Genomic DNA, 22,694 nt, shown 5'->3' with positions numbered 1-22,694 from the left:
CTTTTCCACCCTGGGTAGTGGGTAGGCATCCTTGTGTGTTACCTCATTCAGTTTCCTGTAGTCACAGCAAAATCGCACCCCACCATCTTTTTTTATTAAAATGACTGCAGGTGATGCCCACGGACTGTGGCTTTCTTTAAGGACACCCTGAGTCACTAGGTCCAGGATGTGTTTTTTTACCTCCTGGAACACTCATGGTGAAATCCGCCAGTGTCTCTGTTTTATCGGGACAGCATCTCCAGTGGCTATTTGGTGTGTCACTGTGGTGGTGTAACTGAAGTCCCACTCGTCCCTGGAAAAGACCTCTTGATGTTTCTCCAGTAGTGCCCGCAAACGGCCGACCTGTGTAGGGGTTAGCTGTTGGAGGTCCACTTGGACTGGAATGGGTAGCTCTCCATCGGGAGCCACTTGCGATATGATAACCTGTGTGCCTTCTTTTACTTTTATCACCTGCAGCTCATCCCCATTTTCTTCCAAGGCCACCCCCACAGGGGGCACCACTCCTTCAGGTTGATGTATCTCTGCCACCCTGGTTCGGGGGCACAACTTTATGGCCTTCTTACTTGAGTTTAACAACCTGACTGGCACTTTTCCTTTGCTGGCATTAGCAAGTACATTTGCAACCAGGAGCCCATTAGGGAAACTGGCCCCAGGTGCTGGCTCGACAAGCACTCTGTATCCGTCAAAGTCGCTTGGGACCTGGGAACATGCATCAGTAATCTTCCCACTCCAGGGAGGTATAACCACCTTCTGTCTCCCTGCTACCTTAACATAGCCAATTTGTCCCGTTGGCCCCGGGAAACGTCCATCTCTCTCTACTTGGGCTAGTACCCACTGCAGTGTAGCGTCCTTCCTAGGCTGCCCATGACAGTTCATCTCCTCAGTCCCTTCTCCTACCAACAGTAATTCTTTCAGCTCTCTTATAATATTCATCCCAAGAATTCCCAGTACTCTGTTCTCCATTAAAGTCTTTCCTGAAGCTGTGTCCTTTAGGATAAAGATGCATTTCCCAGGGATTGTTCGACCCATGTACCCTACATCAGCTTCAAGGCACCCCACCACAGGGATGGCAAGTCCATTAGCTCCCTTTAGCTGTACAAATCAGGAATTATGCATGATCAGATCTCTCTCTCTTAAGTGGTTTCGGAAATATGATTCAGAAATAGTGGTGACTTCTGAGCCAGTGTCTATCAAGCAGCAGGTTCTCACCCCTGCTGTGGTTATTTCCACTGTCAAGCAGTCCCCGAAAGCTCAGCCACAGAAGTCGTTGAATATACTAACATCATCAGGGTCCTTTTCCTCGCTGCTGACACACTGCCCTTTTCCTAGGGACAGCCGTAGAAACCCTTCAGTCCCCACTCGGCCTTCTGACAGTGGGCTGCTTGCTCCCTGTACCTCTTGAATTTCAGGTGCCTGGGACTCCAGTCTCCTTCTCAGTGTATATTCTCGGCTAGTATGTCCTGGCCTTTCGCAAGTGTAACAAATGTATCTTCCCAGCTCGTCCTTCAGTGGAGGTCTTCGGGGTCCTGGGGCCCTTGGATATCTTGGCATATTGGTGGGGTTTTTCCTTTTCATCACCTCAGTCATCACTTTCAGCATCTCCCCCTGTTGGACCGCCAGTTTTTGGACAGCTTCACTTAAGCTTTCCAATGTTAGCTGTGTTTGGGGCAGGGCTTTTTCCCCAGCAGCTGCATTCACTAGGCCCCCACTTCGTGTACGGGGGTTAGGCTTGGCTGTCTCTGCCACAGGAACTTCCTCTTCTTACTGGGCTCTTCCTTAAACCTCCTTTTCATTTCACAGCAGAGGGAATCATCCTGGAGCCCCAGCACTAACTGCTCTTTCAGAACCGTATCTGGGTCTGGAACTCGTTGAGGGTCTCGCCGCTTGACTTTGCTCATATGCATATGCCCGGATAGTTTCACCGGGCTCCTGCTTTCTCTCAGAGAACTCCTTTAGTCAGGTTCCAATAGGTACCTTGTCCCCATACACTTCTAGGAGGAGTTCAAATACCCTTTCCACATTTTTCTTGTCTGCCACGGCCATGAACTTTACTGTGGCCTTGGCCTGGCCCTTGAGGTGCTCCTCTATGAAGTCCACATGATCTTCTTCAAGTACTCTTAGCACACGCAGAGCTGCCTTCACAGACTTGACCCACTCCTCAACCATAATGTCTCCTGGTCTAGTTGGGAAGCCACCAAACTCCATGAACTTCCGCTCCCGTCGGACATAAATAGTAGGAGATTTCTTAGCTTCTGCTGTCTGTTGGTCTATTACTGCGTCGGTCAGTGATAAGGCTTCTCTCTGTTCAGTTCTAGCTTGTTGTAATGCCTCGGCTTGGTCTGATAATTTGCGCTGAAGTTCAGCAAACTGGGTTCGTAGTTCTTCAATTCCAGCCATGGTAGAGTGCTCAACCAGGCCTGGACAGTGCTACTAGAACTCAACCAGTAAATTAATGGGGTGGACCGTGTGGATAGGATCCTGTTCGTGACGCCAATTATGTCCCCTTACACATAGCACAGCCCCGAAGAAAAGGACCCTGACCCCACTAGTTGCAGGCTTGCAGCTGTCCCTGTCCTCAGATGGCAGTCTGAGCTCCGGCCACTGGCTGCGTCTAATCCCCTGGTGATCCCAGCTATACCTAAAGCAGGGAGGATCAGTGAGTGCATCAGAGGGGGAGGGATGGTAGAACACAGGGCTGGACATGACACAAAATGGCTGATTTTGTCAGGGACAGATCAGACCTGGTTTTGGCCTAATACCTCCTGCCTATTCTGATGACAGAGTAAAGGTTGTTGGAGGAATGGTGTGGGAGACTTTGCCTTAACTCTCTGGAAATCAGGAAATACAGGGTTACATTTAGCCACACTCCGAATTGTGGAAAGAAAGGAAGCAACAGTGGGCAACCTTAACTCCACATTAGTGCTATTTCTCTCAATGAATTCGAAAGGGTAATCCCCTCCCCTCCATCTAGCACTTGCCACTGGACTGGTGTTTACCCCTCTAATTCTATGTGAAATAGCCCCATTGTAAAGTAACAAGGATGGATTTGCTGGAGATACTTTGAGGCCATTACTATTGAACAGAGGAACTTTGGGGTGGATGATTTACCTCTCCCAGATAGGTTCCCCAGGAAGCCATGTGTGTGGGTCTCCATTGAAACATACTTACTGTACTTTCCTTAATCCCAAAACGACTCTCGCTGGATTCTTAGATTCTTGGATTCATTGACTCTAGGACTGGAAGGGACCTCAAGAGGTCATCGAGTCCAGTCCCCTGCCCTCATGGCAGGACCAAATACTGTCTAGATCATCCCGGATAGACATTTATCTAACCTACTCTTAAATATCTCCAGAGATGGAGATTCCACAACCTCCCTAGGCAGTTTATTCCAATGTTTAACCACCCTGACAGTTAGGAACTTTTTCCTAATGTCCAGCCTAAACCTCCCTTGCTGCAGTTTAAGCCCATTGCTTTTTGTTCTATCCTTAGAGGCTCAGGTGAACAAGTTTTCTCCTTCCTCCTGATGACACCCTTTTAGATACCTGAAAACTGCTATCATGTCCCCTGAGTCTTCTCTTTTCCAACTAAACAAACCCAATTCTTTCAGCCTTCCTTCATAGGTCATGTTCTCAAGACCTTTAATCATTCTTGATGCTCTTCTCTGGACCCTTTCCAATTTCTCCATATCTTTCTTGAAATGCGGTGCCTAGAGCTGGACACAGTACTCCAGCTGAGGCCTGACCAGCACAGAGTAGAGCGGAAGAATGACTTCTCGTGTCTTGCTCACAACACATCTGTTAATGCATCCCAGAATCACGTTTGCTTTTTTTGCAACAGCATCACACTGTTGACTCATATTTAGCTTGTGGTCCACTATAATCCCTAGATCCCTTTCTGCCATACTCCTTTCTAGACAGTCTGTTCTCATTCTGTATGTGTGAAACTGATTGTTCCTTCCTAAGTGGAGCACTTTGCATTTGTCTTTATTAAACTGCATCCTGTTTTCCTCAGACCATTCCTCCAATTTGTCCAGATCATTTTGAATTTTGACCCTATCCTCCAAAGCAGATGCAATCCCTCCCAGTTTGGTGTCATCTGCAAACTTAATAAGCACACTTTCTATGCCAATATCTAGGATCCAGAGGAGGAGGGGCAACTCCATCTCTGTTCCCCTCCCAACTAATGTCCCTGGTCCCCGCCACCCCTCCGCACCTCCAAGAGATTTTCCTCTCCCCGGGCTGTGGGAACTGAGCATCTGCTCTGCTGGGAGGTGAGTGAGCACTGGTGCAGCTTCTCTTTGCTTCCCCGCAGAAACCATTTTCTGCAAGGCAGCAAAAGGAATGAGGGGAGTGATGGTGCATTTTTCTGCTGTGCCGCAATGTCGCAGATTTTCTCCAGGAATAAAGCTTGTCAGCCAGCTCACCACAGAAATATCAGCTACAGACTCTGCAATACTCCAGTACCATCTACTGGCTTCTTTGGGGAATGCATCATGGAAATTCAAACACAGAGGCCACCCTGGATCCTCTGTTGTTGTCCATGAGACCCTCTGGAAGAGCATAACAGAAGAGACAAGGGCCATATGCTCTTTCTCTCTCTCTCTCTCCACACTCTCATCCATTCAACTAAAGCGACTGGATACTACCACAATTTGCCTCAGGAAGGATGCTGGCAATGGCATAGTGTATTGTAGACCCCTCGAACTTCAAGCAACAAACACCAGAGCAGAACTCTCAGCCTGAACTCAGCCCTTAACTAGAAACATGGATCCTGGTGCAGTGCCAAAGCAGACAGCTGAAACTTGAAACAATGGAGTGGACAAAACCATTGGAAAGGTTCAGAAAAGAGCTAAAAGAATGATCTGAGCAGATTAATACCCCAGCTTTCTCCAGAACCTGGGGGCTTTTAGTGCTTCCGCCAACTGCCTCTGTACTCACTAGATATCCTAGCTCATATCATTCATTTTTCCTCCTTTCAGAAACAACTCAGCAAGACCTGAATTTTGGTTATCATCTTGGGCCATTAACATCAGTGGGGTTACTCCTGATCTACACTGGGGTGAGTAAGAGGGGAATCAGACCCAGTGACTCCAAACTGATTTAGTTAAACCAGTGCAAAAGTCAGTGTAGAGATGCTAATTTCACTGTCTTCTTTTGATTTTTAGTGTAAACTGATTGGGAACAGATTTAAGTTAAATTGGAATAAGCTGCTCTTCAACTGAAATAAGACTAGCACTCATGAAGAATGTCTACACAGGGGTTTGCAACAGTTCAGCTAAACCGGTTTATTTAAACCCAGGCTTGCCCAGCACAATTTTAGCCCCACAAGCAGGCATCAATTGATCCAGGCTCTGAGACTTGATGCTGCTGGTTTTTTATTGTGGTGTGGACAGAACCCATGAGACACCCCTAAAGGCCACAGTCACTTTTGAAAATGGGACATAGGTTCCTAAGTCACCTATGTACTTTATCCTTAATCTTTACAACTGGGGGAGAATCGCCTGCCCCAAATATGAGCAGCGGGGGCAAGGAACCTAAGTGGCTTCATGATTGAGCTTGATAAGTTTATGGAGGGGATGGTATGATGAGCTTGCCTACAGTGGCATGTAGCCGATGTGCAATGACTAGTAGCAAATATCCCCAACGGCTAATGATGAGAGACTAGATGGGAAGGACTCTGAGTTACTATAGATAATTCTTTCCCAGATGCCTGGTTGGTGGGTCTTGCTGAAATGCTCAGGGTCTAACTGATCACCATATTTGGGATCAGGAAAGAATTTTCCATTGGCAGACTGGCAGACACCCTTGCAACTTTAAACTTGTGTAAATGGTGGATTCTCTGTAACCTGAAGTCTTGAAACCATTATTTGAGGACTGCAATAACTCAGCCAGTGGTTATGGATCTATTACAGGAGTGGGTGGGTGAGGTTCTGTGGCCTGTAATGTGCAAGCAGTCAGACTAGATGATCACGATGGTCCCTTCTGGCCTTTCTATGAATCTATTCAGGTCACATTTTCAAGCTTTTATCTGCAACCACGAGGGCTAGAAACTTACCTTTGTTTCAAATAAAGCTGCGTGTCTCACACATGACTCCTGGAGATGGGGCTTTAAGGAAAACATCAAATATTGTGAGACTTGCAATAAAATCACCAGAATTGTCAACAGAGGGGAATTATTTATATTTACTTGGTAAGAAGACAGATCAGCACAAACAGTTTCACAAGCTCTGAGTTTTATTTGGGATTTTGTTTTAAATGGATTTGTTTTTCTAGCAGGGCAAAAAGGTTTACAGTGATAAAAGGAAGGGAGTGAAATTCATAGAGTTCTTGGTCCTTCAGGTTTCAGACAGAATCAGGATGTGTTGTAGGTGGTGGAGATCTTAATAAAGGATGGAGTTCCAACCATCAGATGTGTCCTGACTATCTGATTGCCCATGGAATCATTTGTCTTTCTGCTCCCACTGCACTCCCTGCCTGAGTAAACTGTCAAACTCCCAGCTGTTATGCTGTTACCTGACACTAATTGCATATGGTTAGATATTAAGCTGGGCTGGGAATGATCAGGGTCTGGATGGATGCCAGAGAAGGCCGTGAAATCGGCGGTGACTTGGGGCAGTGATCCATTCTTAGATCAGCAAAGTAACAACCTGCTCCTGGCACTCCAGCTGTTGTCCCGTGTTTCCCAAGGCAGGAAAGTGAAAGCTAACTCAGCTCAGGCAGGAAAGCGAACGCTAACTCAGCTCTACTCCCCGGAGGCACCATGAACCCAGCCCTGCACCGCCCGCGTCTGGTTGTTTGTTCGAGCTGCCAGGGCCCCTATAAGATCCTGGTGACCTTTAAAGGGTGCAAGCACAAGTTCTGCCGCTTCTGTGTCATCACCTTCAAGGGGGAGTCGGGCACAGCCACCTCCTGCCCCCTGTGCCACAAGGCCCCTAGGCACGGAGAGGACAAGCTCCAGGGGCAGCCGGGCAGCGGGGCAGATGAAACTGAAAAAATCAGTCTGGAAGTGGACAAAGAGGCTGAGGTGGAGCGGGTGTGCTGGGAACACCAGGTGGTTCTGGACCTGTTCTGCACAGAGGATCAAACCCCCATCTGCATGAGCTGCAGGGACTCCCAGGTTCACCGCGCTCACGCTGTGGTTCCCATTGAGGAGGCTGCCCAGGAGTACAAGATAGGGTGCCGTGCCTCTTTTTCAGCCTCTCCCTGTAGCTGGCAGCAGTGACAGTGAAATTCAGCACAAAGCCCAGGCACCACTTACACGAGAGACCTTCTGCCCCACACGTCTGCCCTGCGCTGCTGTCAACGCTAGGGAGGGACACAGAAGCCTGGCCATAGCGCCCATGAGCCAGGAAACAGCTGTGCCTGAGAAATACTCTGCCCTGCCTCCTCTAACTGCGCTCCCACCAGGCCTGTGTCCTCCTCTTACCTTGTGTTCCATTGTTGTGTGGCTGGACCAGTGGTGGATGGCTGCTTGGGGCAACGAGGCCTGTGCCCAGGGGCCCTGGTCAGTTTGGGGCCCCCAGAAAAATCCCCCTCAGGGTCTGGAGGAGCTTTCACTCCCCGCTGTGGCCCTGGGGCACAGTGCGTCTCTGGTCTTAGGGCTGCACAAAGATCAAAGCCAGAAGGAGACACCAAATATCTAGTCTGACCGCCTGTGTATCAAAGGCCACCAACAGCTCCCAGCACCCGCACTCTAACCCATCTACCAAAATTAGACTAAAGTATGACAGCCACTGGTGCCAATTAGGGGGTCTGCAGGTGGTGAAAGCTCCCCTTCCCCTAGGCTTTTCCACTTGTTCAAAATTTAATAGGCTGCAAAGTCAGGGGGACAGGGCAAGGCAAGGCCCCTTTAAACAACTGAAATTAATACAGCTGCTGCTGGAGCGGTCCAGAGCATTTATCTGGCTGAGGGTCGCAGTGCCATTCAAATTTGACTGGGCTGCCCCTGCCTACAGCAGGGAAAGGCCAAGTTGCAGTGAGTGCTGTTGTAGCTTGACGCACAGGCAGTCTGCTGAGAACTGTACTCCTGGCAGCACCAGCTCATGCACCACGTGGGTAAGAGAGAGAGGAGACTCCTGGCCGAGAGAGATCTGGCGTCCCTGATGGGGGGCAGGGGACTGGAACAAGGTTCCTGCTTCAGGGTGGGGACCAGAATTTGCCCCCTGACAAGAAGTATCTGAATTGGCGCCATTGATTTCAATCCCCAGGAAACTAAGCTATTGTGTATCACAGGCAGGGCTGGTGCAACCATTTAGGAGAACTAGGCGGTTGCCTAGGGCGCTGAGATTTGGGGGCACCAAAAAGCGCCCCCCAATTTTTTTTTAAATGGTTGACCGGCCGCTGCTGCTGGGACAGAGAGGGAGTCTGAGCTGCCGGCAGCAGCCCGCAGCCCAGGGTGTCCCCCAGGTCAGGGCGCCTCTATGGCAGCCCGCAGCCCAGGGTGTCCCCCGGGTCAGGGCGCCGCCGCGGCAGCCCGCAGCCCAGGGTGTCCCCTGGGTCAGCGCGCCGCCGCGGCAGCCGGCAGCCCATAGGGTCCCCCGGGTCAGGGCACTGCCGCGGCAGCCAGCAGCCCAGGGTGTCCCCCGAGTCAGTGCGCCGCCACGGCAGCCGGCAGCCCAGGGGATCCCCTGGCCCAGGGAAACCCCGGTCTGCTGGCTGCCGCGGAGGCACACTGACCCTGGGTCAGCGTGCACCGCCGCGGCAGCTGCCAGGCCAGGGGCCCCCGGGTCAGGGCGCTGCCGCGGCAGCCGGCAGCCCAGGGTGTCCCCCGGGTCAGGGCGCAGCCGCGGCAGCCAGAAGCCCAGGGGGCTCCCCTGGGTCAGTGTGCCACCATGGCAGCCGGCAGCCCAGGGGGTCCCCCGGGTCAGCGCGCCACCGTGGCAGCCGGCAGCCCAGGGGGTCCTTCGGGTCAGGGCGCCGCCGCGGCAGCCTACAGCCCAGGGGATCCCCTGGCCCAGGGAAACCCCGGGCTGCACGCTGCCGTGGAGGCGCGCTGACCCTGGGTCAGCGCGCACCGCCGCGGCAGCCGGCAGGCCAGGGGCCCCCTGGGTCAGGGCGCCACCTCAGCAGCTGGCAGTCCAGGGGGTCCCCCTGGTCAGGGTGCCGCTGCGGCAGCCGGCAGCCCAGGGTGTCCCACAGGTCAGGGCACCGCTGCGGCAGCCAGCAGCCCAGGGTGTCCCCTGGTCAGCACGCCACCGCAGCAGCCGGCAGCCCAGGGGGTCCCCGGTCAGGGCATCGCCGTGGCAGCTGGCAGCCCAGGGGGTCTCTTGGATCAAGGCACTGCCGCGGCAGCCAGCAGCCCAGGGGGTCCCCTGGGTCAGGGTGCTGCCGTGGCAGCAGGCAGCCCAGAGGCCCCCTGGGTCAGGGTGCCGCTGCGACTGCCCAGAGGTTCAGGCTGCTGGCGGCGCGCTGACCCAGGGGAATCCCTGGGCTGCAGGCAGAGGCTCAGAATCCCTCTCCCTCCCAGAGCAGGGACTCCAGCCTATGCAATTTTTCTCATTGCCGGCGGGGGCAGCGGCAGCTGGATAGAGCTGCGCAGCTCTGCTTAGCGCACGTGGTAGGAGCCCTGCGACGGCGCAACACAAGGGCTTCTGGAGGAAAGCGGCAGCTGCCCCCGGCTCAGCCTCCACATCAGCCCCAGCGAGGAGCAGGAGAAGAAAAGAGCCTCAGCGGCGGTCTGGTGGAGTGGAGGAAGAAAGAGGACCCTGACACTCATGTGCTGGGCAAGGTAAGCAAGTGCTTCCCCACAGCTCGGCCTCAGGCGCCTGTGCTCCTGCCCCCTTGGTCCTTGGCTGGTCCCTGCTCCTGCTCCCCTTGTATGTAGGCAGCTCGAGAGAACAGCAGCCTGCAGAGCTGAGCTGCCCCAGTGCCTCCAGGCACCCCCCTTGACCCCATCCGCCCCACAGCCCTGACCCTCAGCTCCGAGCCCAGCCCCTCTGAGCTGGACACCACTCTGACCCCATCTCTCCACATCCCTGAGCTCAGCCCCTGTGAGCTGTGCACCCCTGAACCCAGAGCCCAGCTCCCCACCCAGCCCTGGGCAACAACGGCACCACCCCCAGGCAGCGACAGCCCATTGGTACCAACCATCACAATCACCCATCATCTGCCCATTATGTAATTGCAAATGTATACATACCATTACAGCTTTTAATGTTTTTAAATAATGTATTTAGTGTATTTTCAAATTATTACAAGTTAATTTTTGAATGTATTTCACTAGTTATTTTTTACATTTCCTAATACATGTTACTATAGTATTGCAAATCTTTTATGGAAGGGGCCCCCGATTTTGCTTTGCCCAAGGCCCCCTGAATCCTCTGGGCAGCCCTGTCTGAGTTTTAAGCCCTGCTGCTGTGTTTTGCCTGCAACAGGCAGGCCTAAGCCTGTGAGTGACCCCCATAGCAGCTGCCTGAAGAAGTGCTTGGGGGAATCATGCAGAAGGAGCGTGATATTTATTTGAGTTCTCTCCTCATGGAGGCTGTGCTCCACTTGGTGCAGGACAGCAGTCTCAGCAGGACTCTAGGCCCAGCACCTTGCCTCAGTTTGTGGACTTGTACTGCACCCATCACCGGGCTCAGTCTGGCACCGTTACCCCTCACTAGTGCCCTAGAAGCAGTCAAAAAAGTTGGATGGACTGGTTAGGTTAGTTGTCGTGCTGTTGCTTGGCCAGTGTAGAGACCACTGAATGCATAGTATTCCTCTATGATGTTTTGTCCTGAGCACAATTGGCATGTTATGAGGTAGTGCCTGTGAGGGACAGGTGTCTGTTTATGTCATCCAGCCATCATGTCTTAGGTCTTCTGGGGGGGGAGCTTTTCCATCCTGCTTTCATTGGATCAAAGTCAAAGATTATTTTCACAGGGAAGTTAGTACATACCACCACAGAGAGCACTTGGCAACCATTTGAGTGTGTGTGACCTATTTAGTTAGAAAATGGAATTTTCATTCAAATTGAGTTTTTACCATTTAATGTTTTTAATCATTTGGAGGTGCATGGCTAGTTAGGCAGAATGGGTTCCGCAGCACTCCCAGTCAGATTTTGATATGAAGGAAGGATGTATACGTGACTAAAAAAGGTGTATTTCTGATTACAATCAACATTGCTTAATTTTAAGGGAAAGTCATCTTGATCTCTTAATCAATATTTACGTCAAACAGTTGATGAAATTCAAATAGTTAATTATAGTAAGTGACATGCATTCTCTATCCTTTACTTTTAATAGTGAACAAGAAAAAGGACTGATAGGAATAAAATTTCATTTTTTTTCGTTTACAGTTGATGCAGCCTCATGGCAGATTAAAAAAAAAGGTCTGGGGCACAATTTTGTGACCGTGTATTGTGTATAATGTATGTGATTTTTTTTGGGGGGGGGGGCGCAAGATGGAAGTTTTGCCTAGGGCGCAAAATGTCCTTGCACCAGCCCAGATCACAGGTAGAGAATAGGAGGGAGCAAGGTGCAGCACTGCTAAGGCCCCTGCAGTAGCCAGAGATTGATGGAGTGAGATATATCGAGATGATCCATGCCCCACACTGCAGCGGAAGGTGGTGATGGCTGCAAAGTGAGTTTATGTATAAATTTAAATAAATTAGTTAATTCATGCACCAATTTCTCCATGCAAAGGTTTATTGTAAGGGTGTTAATTGTGGTGTTTTGTGTGTGTGTACATGTGTGTGCACATGAACAACCATTGCACACCCATTCTTCTGATGCAATGCTTTTGCACTTTGCCTTTACAAATTTGGCCTGTGTGTGGTGATTTTCTCTGATTTAAGGAGAGCTCACTAGCTGTGCTTTTCTTGACAGATTAAACTGCAGACAGCAGTGGAGCTCCTGAAAAAGCAGACGGAGGAAGCTTGGGAGCTGAAATACCAGGAAGGAAAGAAGACAGCTGACTGGAAGGCAAGGCCCCATGGTTTGAACCATTCACAAGCCTGCTGCCACTGCAGGATTTCTGGAGGTTCTGGCAAAAGCCTGCAAGGAGGAGGCTATGTCTCTTTGGGATTAGTCATGCATGAGGGCAGATGTAGTGCCTGATTTTTCGATGGGGTTTAGCATCCCTTGGTTGGGTCCCCAGCTCTTCTGGGAATCAGCCACCCCACCCCATCCCACCTCCTTGGGTGACCAGATGTCCCGATTTTATAGGGACAGTCCCAATATTTGGGGCTTTGTCTTATATAGGTGCCTATTTATCCCCCATCTCCTGTCCCGATTTTTCACACTTGCTGTCTGGTCAGCCTACCACCCCACAGCAGCTCATAATACATTGCAACCCAGTAATTGTGAAACACGTTCTCATTCTGCAGGTTCTGCTGCCATCGTGTGACCATTTGATGTAATTGCTCTCCAGTTAGCACTTCCTATATGCCCACCCACCTCCACTCCACCCTACCCCGACTATAGTAAGATACCGATATTACTTATTTGTATCCTTATAGCACCAAGAAGCCGCACCCATGATCAAGGCACCATAGCGCTAGGGTGCGCTCCAGACGGGGAGTGCTCAAGGTCCCTTCCAGCCCTACATTTCTATAATGCTCTGATAAGAGAATGCCCTTGCCCCCAGAGAGTTTAAAATCTAAATAGATATAGGGTTGGAGTTGAAGCGAAGGCACAGAGATTTTCCCAGGGTCACCCAGTGGCTCGCCAGTGGAGCAGAGAATAGAATCCAGATGTCCCAAGTCCCAGTTCAGTGCCTGATAGGGACACAGGACCAGAAGGAACCTCCTGGGTCACTAAGTCCAGCCCTTATCACAAGCCATCCCATCAGAGCATCCTGTTCGTAAACTGACTTAAGTTCCATCTGCAAACCGGTCAGGTTGTTTGCCCCCACTGCTCTTACTGGGAAGCTGTTCCAGAGCCTTGCTCCTCTGATGGTTTAGAAAGAGCTTCCCACCCAGTGATTCTCGTCGCACACATAGACCAGAAAAGCTGATGCGGCTGCATCTCCGTTCTTTTTTTTAATTAAAAATACTGGTCGCTGAAAACCTGTTTGTCAATCATAAGAAGGGAAGAGTCAAGCGATGATGAGCAGGTGTCGCTGTGTGACAAGAAGGGGCTATTTTCTGGAGTGACTCGTGTCAAGGGAACCTAGTAACTCACGACTGATGGGTGAAAACATCCCAGGTGCTGTGTAAAGAGATGGAATCCCTGCTTGATGTGTGGTTTGGAGCAGGTTAAAACTGCACAGCACGAAGAAAGGAGCAAGTAAAAGCCCATAAAATTTCCAAGTTCGGTATTTGCCTCCTCCACAGCTAGGGCTACTATGCACTGTGATAAGCCAATTAATAATAATCTTCAGGGCTTTAATATGTGATGTTCATCCCATGGCAAAAAAACCAAGAACAACAGTTGCCCACCACTGGACCGCAAACTATAGCTTTGATTACTGTGCCATATAATGGTTTTTAATTAACATTGCTGATCATAGGTGCTGAATTCCCCTCTGCATGGTGGATGCTTGACCCTCCCCGCCCCTGGCCCTGCCCCTGCCCTGCCTCTTCACACCCCTGCCCTGCCCTGCCCTGCCCTCGCTCCGCCCCCATTCCACCCCTTTCCCAAAGTCCCCACCCCTTCCCACCCCATTCCATCCCCTTCCCCCAAGTCCCCACCCCTGCCCCACCTCTTCTCCACCTCCTCCCCTGAGCATGCCATGTCCCTTCTCCTTCCCCTCCCTCCTGGAAAGTCCTAAGCCCCGCCAAACAGCTGTTAGGTGGCAGAGGGGTGGGAAATGCTGGGAGGGAGGGGGAGGAGCGGGGATGTGGCATGCTGGGGAGGGGGAGAAGGGGCGGGGAGGGGGGAGCTTGGCTGCTGTTGGGTGCGGAGCACCCACTAACTTTCCCCTGAGTTGGCAGCTATGTTGCTGGTTAGTAATACAGGAGACCCAACTAGGCTTAGGGGCCCCTGTATGCTCTAGTGTCTAGAGCAGGGGTTCTCAAACTGTGAATCTGAATCCCAAAGGAGGTCATGACCCTGTTTTAATGGGGTCACCAAGGCTGGCTTAGACTTGCTGGGGCCCAGGGCCAAAGCCGAAGCCTGAGCCCCATTGCCCAGGGCCGAAGCCAAAACCCTTGGATTTCCGCCCTGGGCAGCAGGGCTCAGGTTACAGGCCCTCTGGCTGGAGCTGAAGCCCTGGGTGGCGGGGCTCAGGTTACAGGCCCCCTGGCTGGAGCTAAAGCCCTGGGGTGGTGGGGCTCAGGTGGGCTTAGGCTTCACACCCCCTCCTGGGGTCATGTAGTCATTTTTGTTGTCAGAAGAGGGTGAATGAATCGCAAGAATCTCTGTGCACTGAATTGAGGCTCTGGAAAAACTGGTTTCTATTCCTGGCTCTGGCCTGCTGGGTGGCCCTGACCTATCACAACCCTGCTCTGTGCCTCAGTTTCCCCATCTGTAAAATGGGGGTAATGATACTGACCTCCTTTTAGAACACTTAGAACTCTACTGATGCAAATTGCTAAACAATAACACCTAGCTCTTATATAGCACTTTTCATCCATAGATCTCAAAGCTAAGAACTGTGTATTACTGTGCTGGACACAATCCACACACTGTGTAAGCAACAGCCCCTGCCCAAAGAACTAACAATCTAAAAAGTCAAGACACACAAAGGTGGAGGAGAAAACAGAGGTAGAGGTGAAATGATTTTGTTGAAGTCGCATAGCGGCTCACTGGCAGAACAAGTAGAACCTTCCAGGGCTATTCACTGGGCCATGTTGCATCGCTACCCTCTTTACATTTATCCCCACCCCAGACTGGCTGATATTTTTCTGTGGTTGTTTTCAATTCTTTTTACCTTTAACGAAGGCGAAGACGCACTATCAGAGAATGTGCATCGAGATTGAATTTGAGAAGCTGCACGAGTTCCTGAATAAGGAAGAGGAGCAGCTGCTGCGGAAACTGAGGAAGGAGGAGAAAGAGACCCTGAAGAAGCTGCATGGGAATATAATAAAGCTCTCAGAACAGTGCTCCTCTCTGCAGAAGCTGATCATGGAGATAGAGGAGAAGTGTCAGCAACCAGCTGCCGCATTGCTGAAGGTGAGAAACTCCCCCACCTCGTCAATCCATGCTGAATTAACAGGTATCATACACCATTGGCATTGGATCTAATGACCAAGGAAGAAATAGCTATTTCAGTTTTATTGTTACCTAAATAATAAAATCCCAGGCTGGAGGGTCCATCTGCTCCAGAATTTCTCTTGCTTTTGTTAGAGGAAAGTTCCCATGCGCTTTGCGAAAGCTGCCATGTAACCGTCCTCCGTAGAATCAGTGCTGCTGATGAAAGATTGCTAGAGAATTGTTGCTCTTCTACCCTTTCTCCCGTGCCCCTTGTGCAATCTTTTGTAGACATCCATGTGTCTACAGCTGCTCCATAGTTGTGCTTGCACAGCCTCCTCTGCCCACAGGCCCACGAGATCCAATATCTCCTGTCTGCTCCAGGCAGAAGCACATCTGGAGCATGTAGCCGATATGTTCGGCTGGGCAGCAGCGGACAACAAGGCAGAGGTGCTAGATGTGGTTGCCCAACTGGGCAATCAGGAAAAAGGCCCTTCAAAAATATGCAGGAATTGCAAAGGAGGTGGGGTGGCTTTGGGTCTGAGCAGTGGAGTTCACAGTTTTGACCAGAGTGGTCACTGTTGGGCATTGTAGGATAGCTGCTGGAGGACTTAGAGTCAACGTAGGTCACACAGTGTCTACACTCGCTCTATATTGATCATGGCTCACCACAGGGGCATGCACAGGGGAGGGCAAGCAGGGGCATGGCCCCCCCCCCAAATCTGTATATCCCTGAAGCCTGGGAAGGGAGGAAGCAGCAGGGTGGCTGGCTGCTGGCTGAGCTCCTCCTCCCACCCAACCCTATAGCTGCTGCTTCACCTTCCCTGTTGCTGGAGTCCCACATGTTGCCTTAGCCTCCAGCCCATGACTCACCTTGCCGATTCGGGGAGGCTAGCCCCCGGTCCACCCCTTCTGCCCAAGGCCCCGCCTCTCTCCTCCAGAGTCCCTGAGCATCCCCCCTGCCCAGCCCTGGGCTGCCCGAGCGCTCCCAGCCCCGGAGTGCCAGGTGACATGGCCTCAGCCCCAGAGCACCAGCATCCCCAGCGTCCCCAGCCCGAGTGCCAGGCAGTGCAGCCCCAGTTCCCTCAGCCCCAAGGCGGGTGGCCCGAGCACCAACCCCAGCCGCCCCGAGTCTCAGGCAGCAGGCCATCCCCCTCGGCCCCAGTCTAGGCCACAGGGGGAAAGAGTGGGAAATAGGAGGGGGCCTTGGGGAGCAGGGCCACACCTGGCTGTTTGAGGAGGCTCAGTCTCCACTGGCCTGTGATATCCCTCCACCCATGCTTGTGCACGCTGCTGGCTCACCGCTGTTCAGGGAGGTGGTTTCAGTGTCACCATAAAGGGTCACTTACATTGGCTGGAGACACGTGCGCAAATAGGTTTGGCACAAGGCGATGTACATCGATCTAATGCTGTAGCATGGACCAAGACCAAGGTCTTCCAGGGCAGTGGTACAGGCAAATGAAGAAGGATATTTTTTAGATTAAAGCACTGGTGAGGACTCACAAGACCTGGGCTCGATTCCCTGCTCTGCCACAGATCTCCTGTGTGCCCCAGGGCAAGTTACTTAATGCCTCTCTTTGTAGAATGGGGTTAATACCAGTATAACCCAACTGGTGTTTGCAAGAGTAAATTCACTGGGTGTGATCCTCAGCTGGTGAGGATCTGTGTTTCACTGATCTTGGCGGAACTCCACTGATTTTCACCAACTGAGGAGCTGGTCTATTAATATTTATGAGGTGACCAGACACTAGGGATGGGAGTCATTCTATGAAAACAGGGGCGGTGGGAATCACAGGCAAGGGGAGGCTAAGCCTCCCCTAACCCAGGCTGTGGCCCTGCCCATGCTCTGCTCCAAGGACCCGTCTCCCTCCCCCACTCCTTTGAAGCCGACCGGGACTCAGGTTCAGCCAGTGGCCTGGAGCTTGGGGCTCAGGCTGGTAGCCCAGAGTCAGGGCAGCCAGGGGCCGGGGTGGCTGGGGCCAGCTAGTGGCCTGGGTCAGGCCAGTGGCCCAGGGCAGGGAAGGAGTTTAGGGCTCTGGTGGGCGAGGAGGGCAGGGCCTCAGGCAGAAGGGGTGGGGCCAGAGGATTAGCCTCGCTGAAGAGGGAGTTCATGCGCCACCCGTGCATACAATCTGATGCATGCTTTCTATACTCCATCTATGCACTGTATACGGCATGTCTAAAAGCTCTTAAGACCAGCTCCTCAAAGACATTTGGGTATTTGACTCCCAATGGCACTTAACCACTTACCCAGCAGTAACACATTTTCAGCAGAGGAACAGAGAAGGGAAACTGGGAGGTTGGTGTCCCTGCAGGGGCAGAGATAAGATTATTCGGGAGCCTTTAACAATGCTTTTCCATACTCTCATATGTATGGGAGCTCAGAAGAGCTATAGAATGCAAAGTTATTGTTGAGTTTTACAGTTCAAGGAAGGATCTAGTTTATGATGCAAATAGTGTGGAAAAAAATCAGTGAATATTGGTTTCCTCCTGTCACTGCAGAATGTGAATTCCTCTTTCCATTTTCTCCTTTTAGGATGTGAAACACACATTGACCAGGTACTTTTTGCATTGACTCTGGTTAGAAACTTCGCATAAATGTTTGTCCTGAGCCCAGGAGTGATAAATTGGGCTGTGTTCTTCTTAGGAGTGAAAATATTCAAGTGCAGGAACTGAAGCTGTGTTTACTGAACTGAAGAACATATACCACATTCCTAGCATTGATATTATTGACATTCTAAGGAAATTCAAAGGTAAGTGAAAACTCTTCCTATATTCAGGTCCCCAGATGTTTCATGATCCTTGCACCATGGAATTTGCCATGAAATTCAAACCTTAACCTCAGAACTGTTCTCCAGACTATCAGTTTCCTTAAAAAAAATTAAAAACAGCTCACATAATTAACAAGAAAATATTATAAATGTAATCTAAGGGTAAACTGAAGCAGTGATTTTTGCCTGAATCTGCAGATAGCCTGACTCAATAGCTCTAAGAGTAGGGAATTGCTCTTATTCGTCTCAATGGAGTGTCGACTCTGAAACCTAATGGAAGTGATATAGGAGGTGACAATACCTATTTCACTGCCAAGCATTTTGCACAGAAACATCCGGCTAATGTTGGCTTGCTTATCCCACAATGCCAAACTGCCTCTTGGTGCTTAAAGCCCCAAGTTCCCAAGCTTTCAGCTCCCTCTTCTGAACACCACCTATGATGCCACCATTGGAGCAGAGATCTGCAGCACATTGTGAACTGAAAAGTGCTGGTCTTGGTATGTTAAGACAATTCTCACATAGTCCAAAGCCCACCGAAGTATATGGGACTCTGCCCTCTGGCATTGAATGAGGCCCCTAGCAGAATTGGTCTAAGTAAGGTGAGAGAAAAAGAGAAAAGAAGGATTCATATCCTCATTTTTACAGAGGGGAACCTGAGATGCAGAGTTTAAGTGACTCGCCCATGTCACACAAGCAATCTGTGGTAGATCTGTAAATTGAACCTGGATCTGTTGGCTCTGTATCCACAAACCCAACTTTCCTTTGCTCCTTGCCACCCACCACAGCCCAGTTTAACTTTCATGACTCTTACTCTGTGTAGCTGAAATATTAATGGAGGTGAAGTTTAATTTCCCTTTAATCACCATGACCAATCCTTGTCCCCAGAAGTACTCTGTGACATTTTCTCTCTCTTTTTTCCCCAGTGGATGTGACTCTCGACCCAGACATGGCTCATCCCAACCTCATCCTGTCTGAGGACAGGAGAAGCATGACACACGGAGGCACGTGACAGGAGCTGCCCGGCAATCCTGAGCGATTTGATCCTTATATCATGGTGCTGGGCTCCAGGAGGTTCACGTCAGGGAAGTGTTACTGGGAGGTGGAGGTGGAAGACAAGGTGGAGTGGGACGTGGGGGTGTGCAGAGAATCTGTGGGCAGGAAGGGGCAAGTTATATTGTCTCCTAGCAATGGATTCTGGAGACTCTGGCTGAGGAATGGAGATAAGTACAAGGCCTTGATCTCCCACCCAACCCCCCTCATTGACAGCGTGCGGCCCAGTCAGGTGGGGATTTTCCTAGACTACAAGGCTGGTGAGATCTCACTTTACAATGTGACAGACAGGACCCATCTATATTCATACAGCGGAGCCTTCTATGGGGTTCTGCGGCCTTTTTTCAGCCCTGGCCTCAATCGGGAAGGTGAAAACTTCGCTGACAATCTACTAGAAGTCTCTGGGCTAGCTCCAGTAGGAATCAAAGACACACACACGGGAGGAGCACCAAGTAAAAAAAGCTCCCCCCTCTACCAATACCTCCCCCCACTCACACACTCTCCTCCTGCTGGGGCTCTGATCTGGCTCCATGGGGAAGGAGCCATTGCGGTGATGAGGAATGCAGGAGTAGATTTGGTCCCAACCCATGTGGCAGGAGATGGTGAAGTGAGATACAGACTATGCTGATTGCCCAAGGGATTTCTAGGGGAGGAAAGTAAACGTGAAAAAATATGTAAGCAAAATGATAACTCATTTGGCTAACTTTTAGAAAAAGTGACTAATGAAAAAAGAAAAAGCCCAAGAAAAGTTGGTGACAATTTTACTCTCTTTTTTTAAATCACAAGTTTTATTAAGTGTTTTTCACCAAAATGTTGACATTTGAAGTAGTTTTGACCAGCTCCATACGTGGCTGAAAAACACAGGCTGTGGGGAATTCAGAAAAAATGTTGTCAAATTCCTCCCCCTTTTTTTTTTTTTAAATCAAACATTTCAATTTTTCATTGCTGTTTCAAAAGTGGCTCTCGTGATCAATGATTTCTGGGGTGCCTCAGGTTTTTTAACACCCAACCAGAGATGCCTTAAAGCAGCCACACTGTTTTCAGAGGGAGGTTAGCTGAGCAGCCCCTTTCCTGGTGGCTGAATTGGGGCACTCACAATCAAAGGGACTGAAATTTTAGGCACTAGTCCTGCAAACACTTAAGCTCCTGCTTAACTTTGTGCAAATAGGTAATGACCTTTGTGCGTCCTGCAGGTACCTTCAATACGACTGCTTACATCTACAGAGTTAAAAATCATGTGGTTGTAGGGACAGGGACTTAGGCTACTAAAATTGAATGATAAGATAATGACAGTGAATGATGCTAGGAACACTGGGGAAATGCCACACAATGAACCCTAAAATGATCGTTTTTCTTGATTCTGCTGATGAAGAAACAAAAAAAAAAATCCAAAAGCTGCCTTTAATGGCATAACATTAGATCTTACACATATGTATGAAACCACTTTTGCTAATGAGATGACACATTCCACAAGATTTTGCAAGGGATCTGCAGATGTGTCTAACTTCAAAGCCTAAAACTACAGCTGATCAAAAATGAGAGCTATTGAAACAGTTTTCGGAATGGATTCCCATTAAATTTCAGTGGGAACTGTGTGGCTAAATCCCAACTGTGCTTTAAAAAATTTCAAATATTGTTTTCTAAAGGTACAAGCTTGTTCAGCACTGAAACTGAAGTTTTATCACTTAAATTTACTTAAATATCCCACCATTTAAAACTTGCAGTACTCAGGTTTCTGGAATACAGGCAAGTTTCATCTTATGCAGGGATTCTGTTCTGCGGTTAGCATGTAAAGCGAAAACCGCATATAGTGAAACACTCATTGAGTTGAATGGCGGGCGGAATCGCCCGCACTACAGATGCAGTTTTTATATTGTTATTTTTCTTTTTTTCCCCTGTTTTTGCCGACCGTGCAAAGCTGAATTTGCGCATGTTAAATTCGCCTAAGATGCGACTTGCCTGTAACAGCATGCCAGTCTGATCCTCTGAATCAACAGATTTCAGAGTAGCAGCTGTGTTAGTCTGTATCTGCAAGTACTCCTGTTCTTTTTTTGAATCAACAGAAAGACTGCTATTGTCCACCAGGTCTGGAACAGACCTCAAAACTAATTTACCAGAGACTTGAGCAATAATTTTTGTGTGTCTATACTGTAAAAATATTTTTAAAAATGGGCTGGCAATAGGCAAAATAAACCACAGTTAAGATTGTAGTTAAATTGTGGTTCAGTGCTGAATTCTGTGAAATCAGTGAAAAATAAAATGGATAAATTTTTAACATTTTTGTATCTGCCATTATCAAAACATTTTTACGTTGATATCTTGGAGGGCAAAGAATTAAGGTCATATTTTATAAGTCAGAATTTCTTTAGAGTGGTGCTTAATCTTATTACACAGGAGGGCCAAATAAATCCAAGTTGTGTAGACCAGATTTTGCATATTTTAATAAGATTTAAAGTGCCCCATATTGATTTATATTTTAAGTTCAGTTTGTTTCATACGTATTTAGATAGTTTTCTTCTATGTATAGTATTGTCTATTCAATGACAAAACACTAATGAATTGGCCGTTAGTATATTGTGTTGAAGCAGGCTGCGGACCTTATGTAATGCTCTGGTGGTCTGTGTATGGCCCGTGGGCCATAAATTGGGTACCCTTGCTTTAGACAGGGAGGGTAATTAACCATTGGAACAATTTATCCAGGGTCATGGTGATACAAGAGGCTTTTTAGCTGCTCTGATCCTGTGTAAGAAATGCAGCACCCAGGATAGAGGCATACAGTCACACACAGCTGAAAACAAGCAGAGAGGGAGAAACATCATGGAATTTGACTTACACAAATTAGCATAACAAAGGTGGTGACAGTATCATAATACTTAGGCATGCATACAAGTGTAGTTAGTTTAAGATTTAAGACTTTTTGTAAGTAGTACTTAATGATAATTTAAAGTAGGTTTAGCTAGAAATCCAAAATGGAGGACTGAGGCGGAATTGACCAATAGTAGACAGAAGACTGGGATCCAGCCTCTTCCCGGTCCTTCTTTTAGCATCTCCAAAAAACAAGCTCCCAAACAAATCTATGCAAAAATCATGGAGCAGGTCCTCAAGGAATCAATTCAGAAGCCTTAGAGGAGAGGAAAGTGATCAGGAACAGTCAGCATGGATTCACCAAGAGCAAGTCATGCCTGACTAACCGAACTGCCTTCTATGATGAGATAACTGGCTCTATGGATGAGGGGAAAGCAGTGGATGTGTTATTCTTCAACTTTAGCAAAGTTTTTCATACAGTCTCCCACAGTATTCTTGCCAGCAAGTTAAAGAAGTATGAGCTGGATGAATGGACTATAAGGTGGATAGAAAGCTGGCTAGATCATCAGGCTCAACAGGTAGTGGTTAATGGCTCCATGTCTAGTTGGCAGTCGGTATCAAGCAGAGTACCCCAAGGGTCGGTCCTGGGGCCGGTTTTGTTCAGTACCTTTGTGGAAGCAGGGAAAGAATTGACAAGGATTTGTAGGGGATTTTAATGCATGTTAGTCTGTTAGCAAGAGTTAGGCTAGCAGTTAACAAGAGTTAGGCCAGCTGTAACCCCAATGATGCAAGACTTGTAGAAGCGAGGATGTTGTGAGGTGAGTGGAAAAGAACTGTGTGAAAAGTTGTCACGACCTTGCACTAATAACCAAGTATGTAGACTGGCGTCTTCTAGAAGTAAGAAAAATAAGATAGCAGAATAGCCTATGTATAAACAAAATGCAGCTGTTGCTTATTATTGTCTGTATTATTGCTTGTTATTGTCTGTAGAAAAGGTATAAATGCTTGCTGTAATT

The 22,694-nt window shown here is 49.3% G+C and overlaps 2 protein-coding genes and 1 pseudogene across 2 annotated transcripts; all 3 read left to right on the top strand.

Annotated features, from left to right (window-relative positions):
- The window catches only part of LOC115641006, a 79,154-nt pseudogene extending 73,208 nt beyond the window's left edge, over nt 1-5,946 (top strand).
- Nucleotides 5,947-6,006: 60 nt separating this feature from the next.
- Nucleotides 6,007-7,899, top strand: LOC115641036 (E3 ubiquitin-protein ligase TRIM39-like). The gene has a single exon (XM_030544151.1). It carries the CDS (start codon nt 6,760-6,762, stop codon nt 7,219-7,221), a length of 462 nt encoding a protein of 153 aa, XP_030400011.1. The 5' UTR covers nt 6,007-6,759; the 3' UTR covers nt 7,222-7,899.
- A 1,801-nt stretch (nt 7,900-9,700) lies between these two features.
- Nucleotides 9,701-22,018, top strand: LOC115641027 (E3 ubiquitin-protein ligase TRIM21-like). Its single transcript, XM_030544135.1, is given in 7 exon segments — nt 9,701-9,726; nt 11,807-11,902; nt 14,804-15,034; nt 17,589-17,611; nt 17,700-17,722; nt 17,725-17,805; nt 18,747-22,018. Coding segments are annotated over 5 exon segments (1,092 nt in total). The 5' UTR covers nt 9,701-9,726; nt 11,807-11,902; nt 14,804-14,824; the 3' UTR covers nt 19,502-22,018.
- The last annotated feature ends 676 nt before the right edge of the window (nt 22,019-22,694 follow it).

Source organism: Gopherus evgoodei, unplaced genomic scaffold (assembly GCF_007399415.2).
Source record: "Gopherus evgoodei ecotype Sinaloan lineage unplaced genomic scaffold, rGopEvg1_v1.p scaffold_33_arrow_ctg1, whole genome shotgun sequence".
Lineage (NCBI taxonomy): Eukaryota > Metazoa > Chordata > Testudines > Testudinidae > Gopherus > Gopherus evgoodei.
The sequence above is the reverse complement of the archived record's forward strand: the minus strand, read 5'-3'. Positions and strand labels throughout refer to the sequence as shown.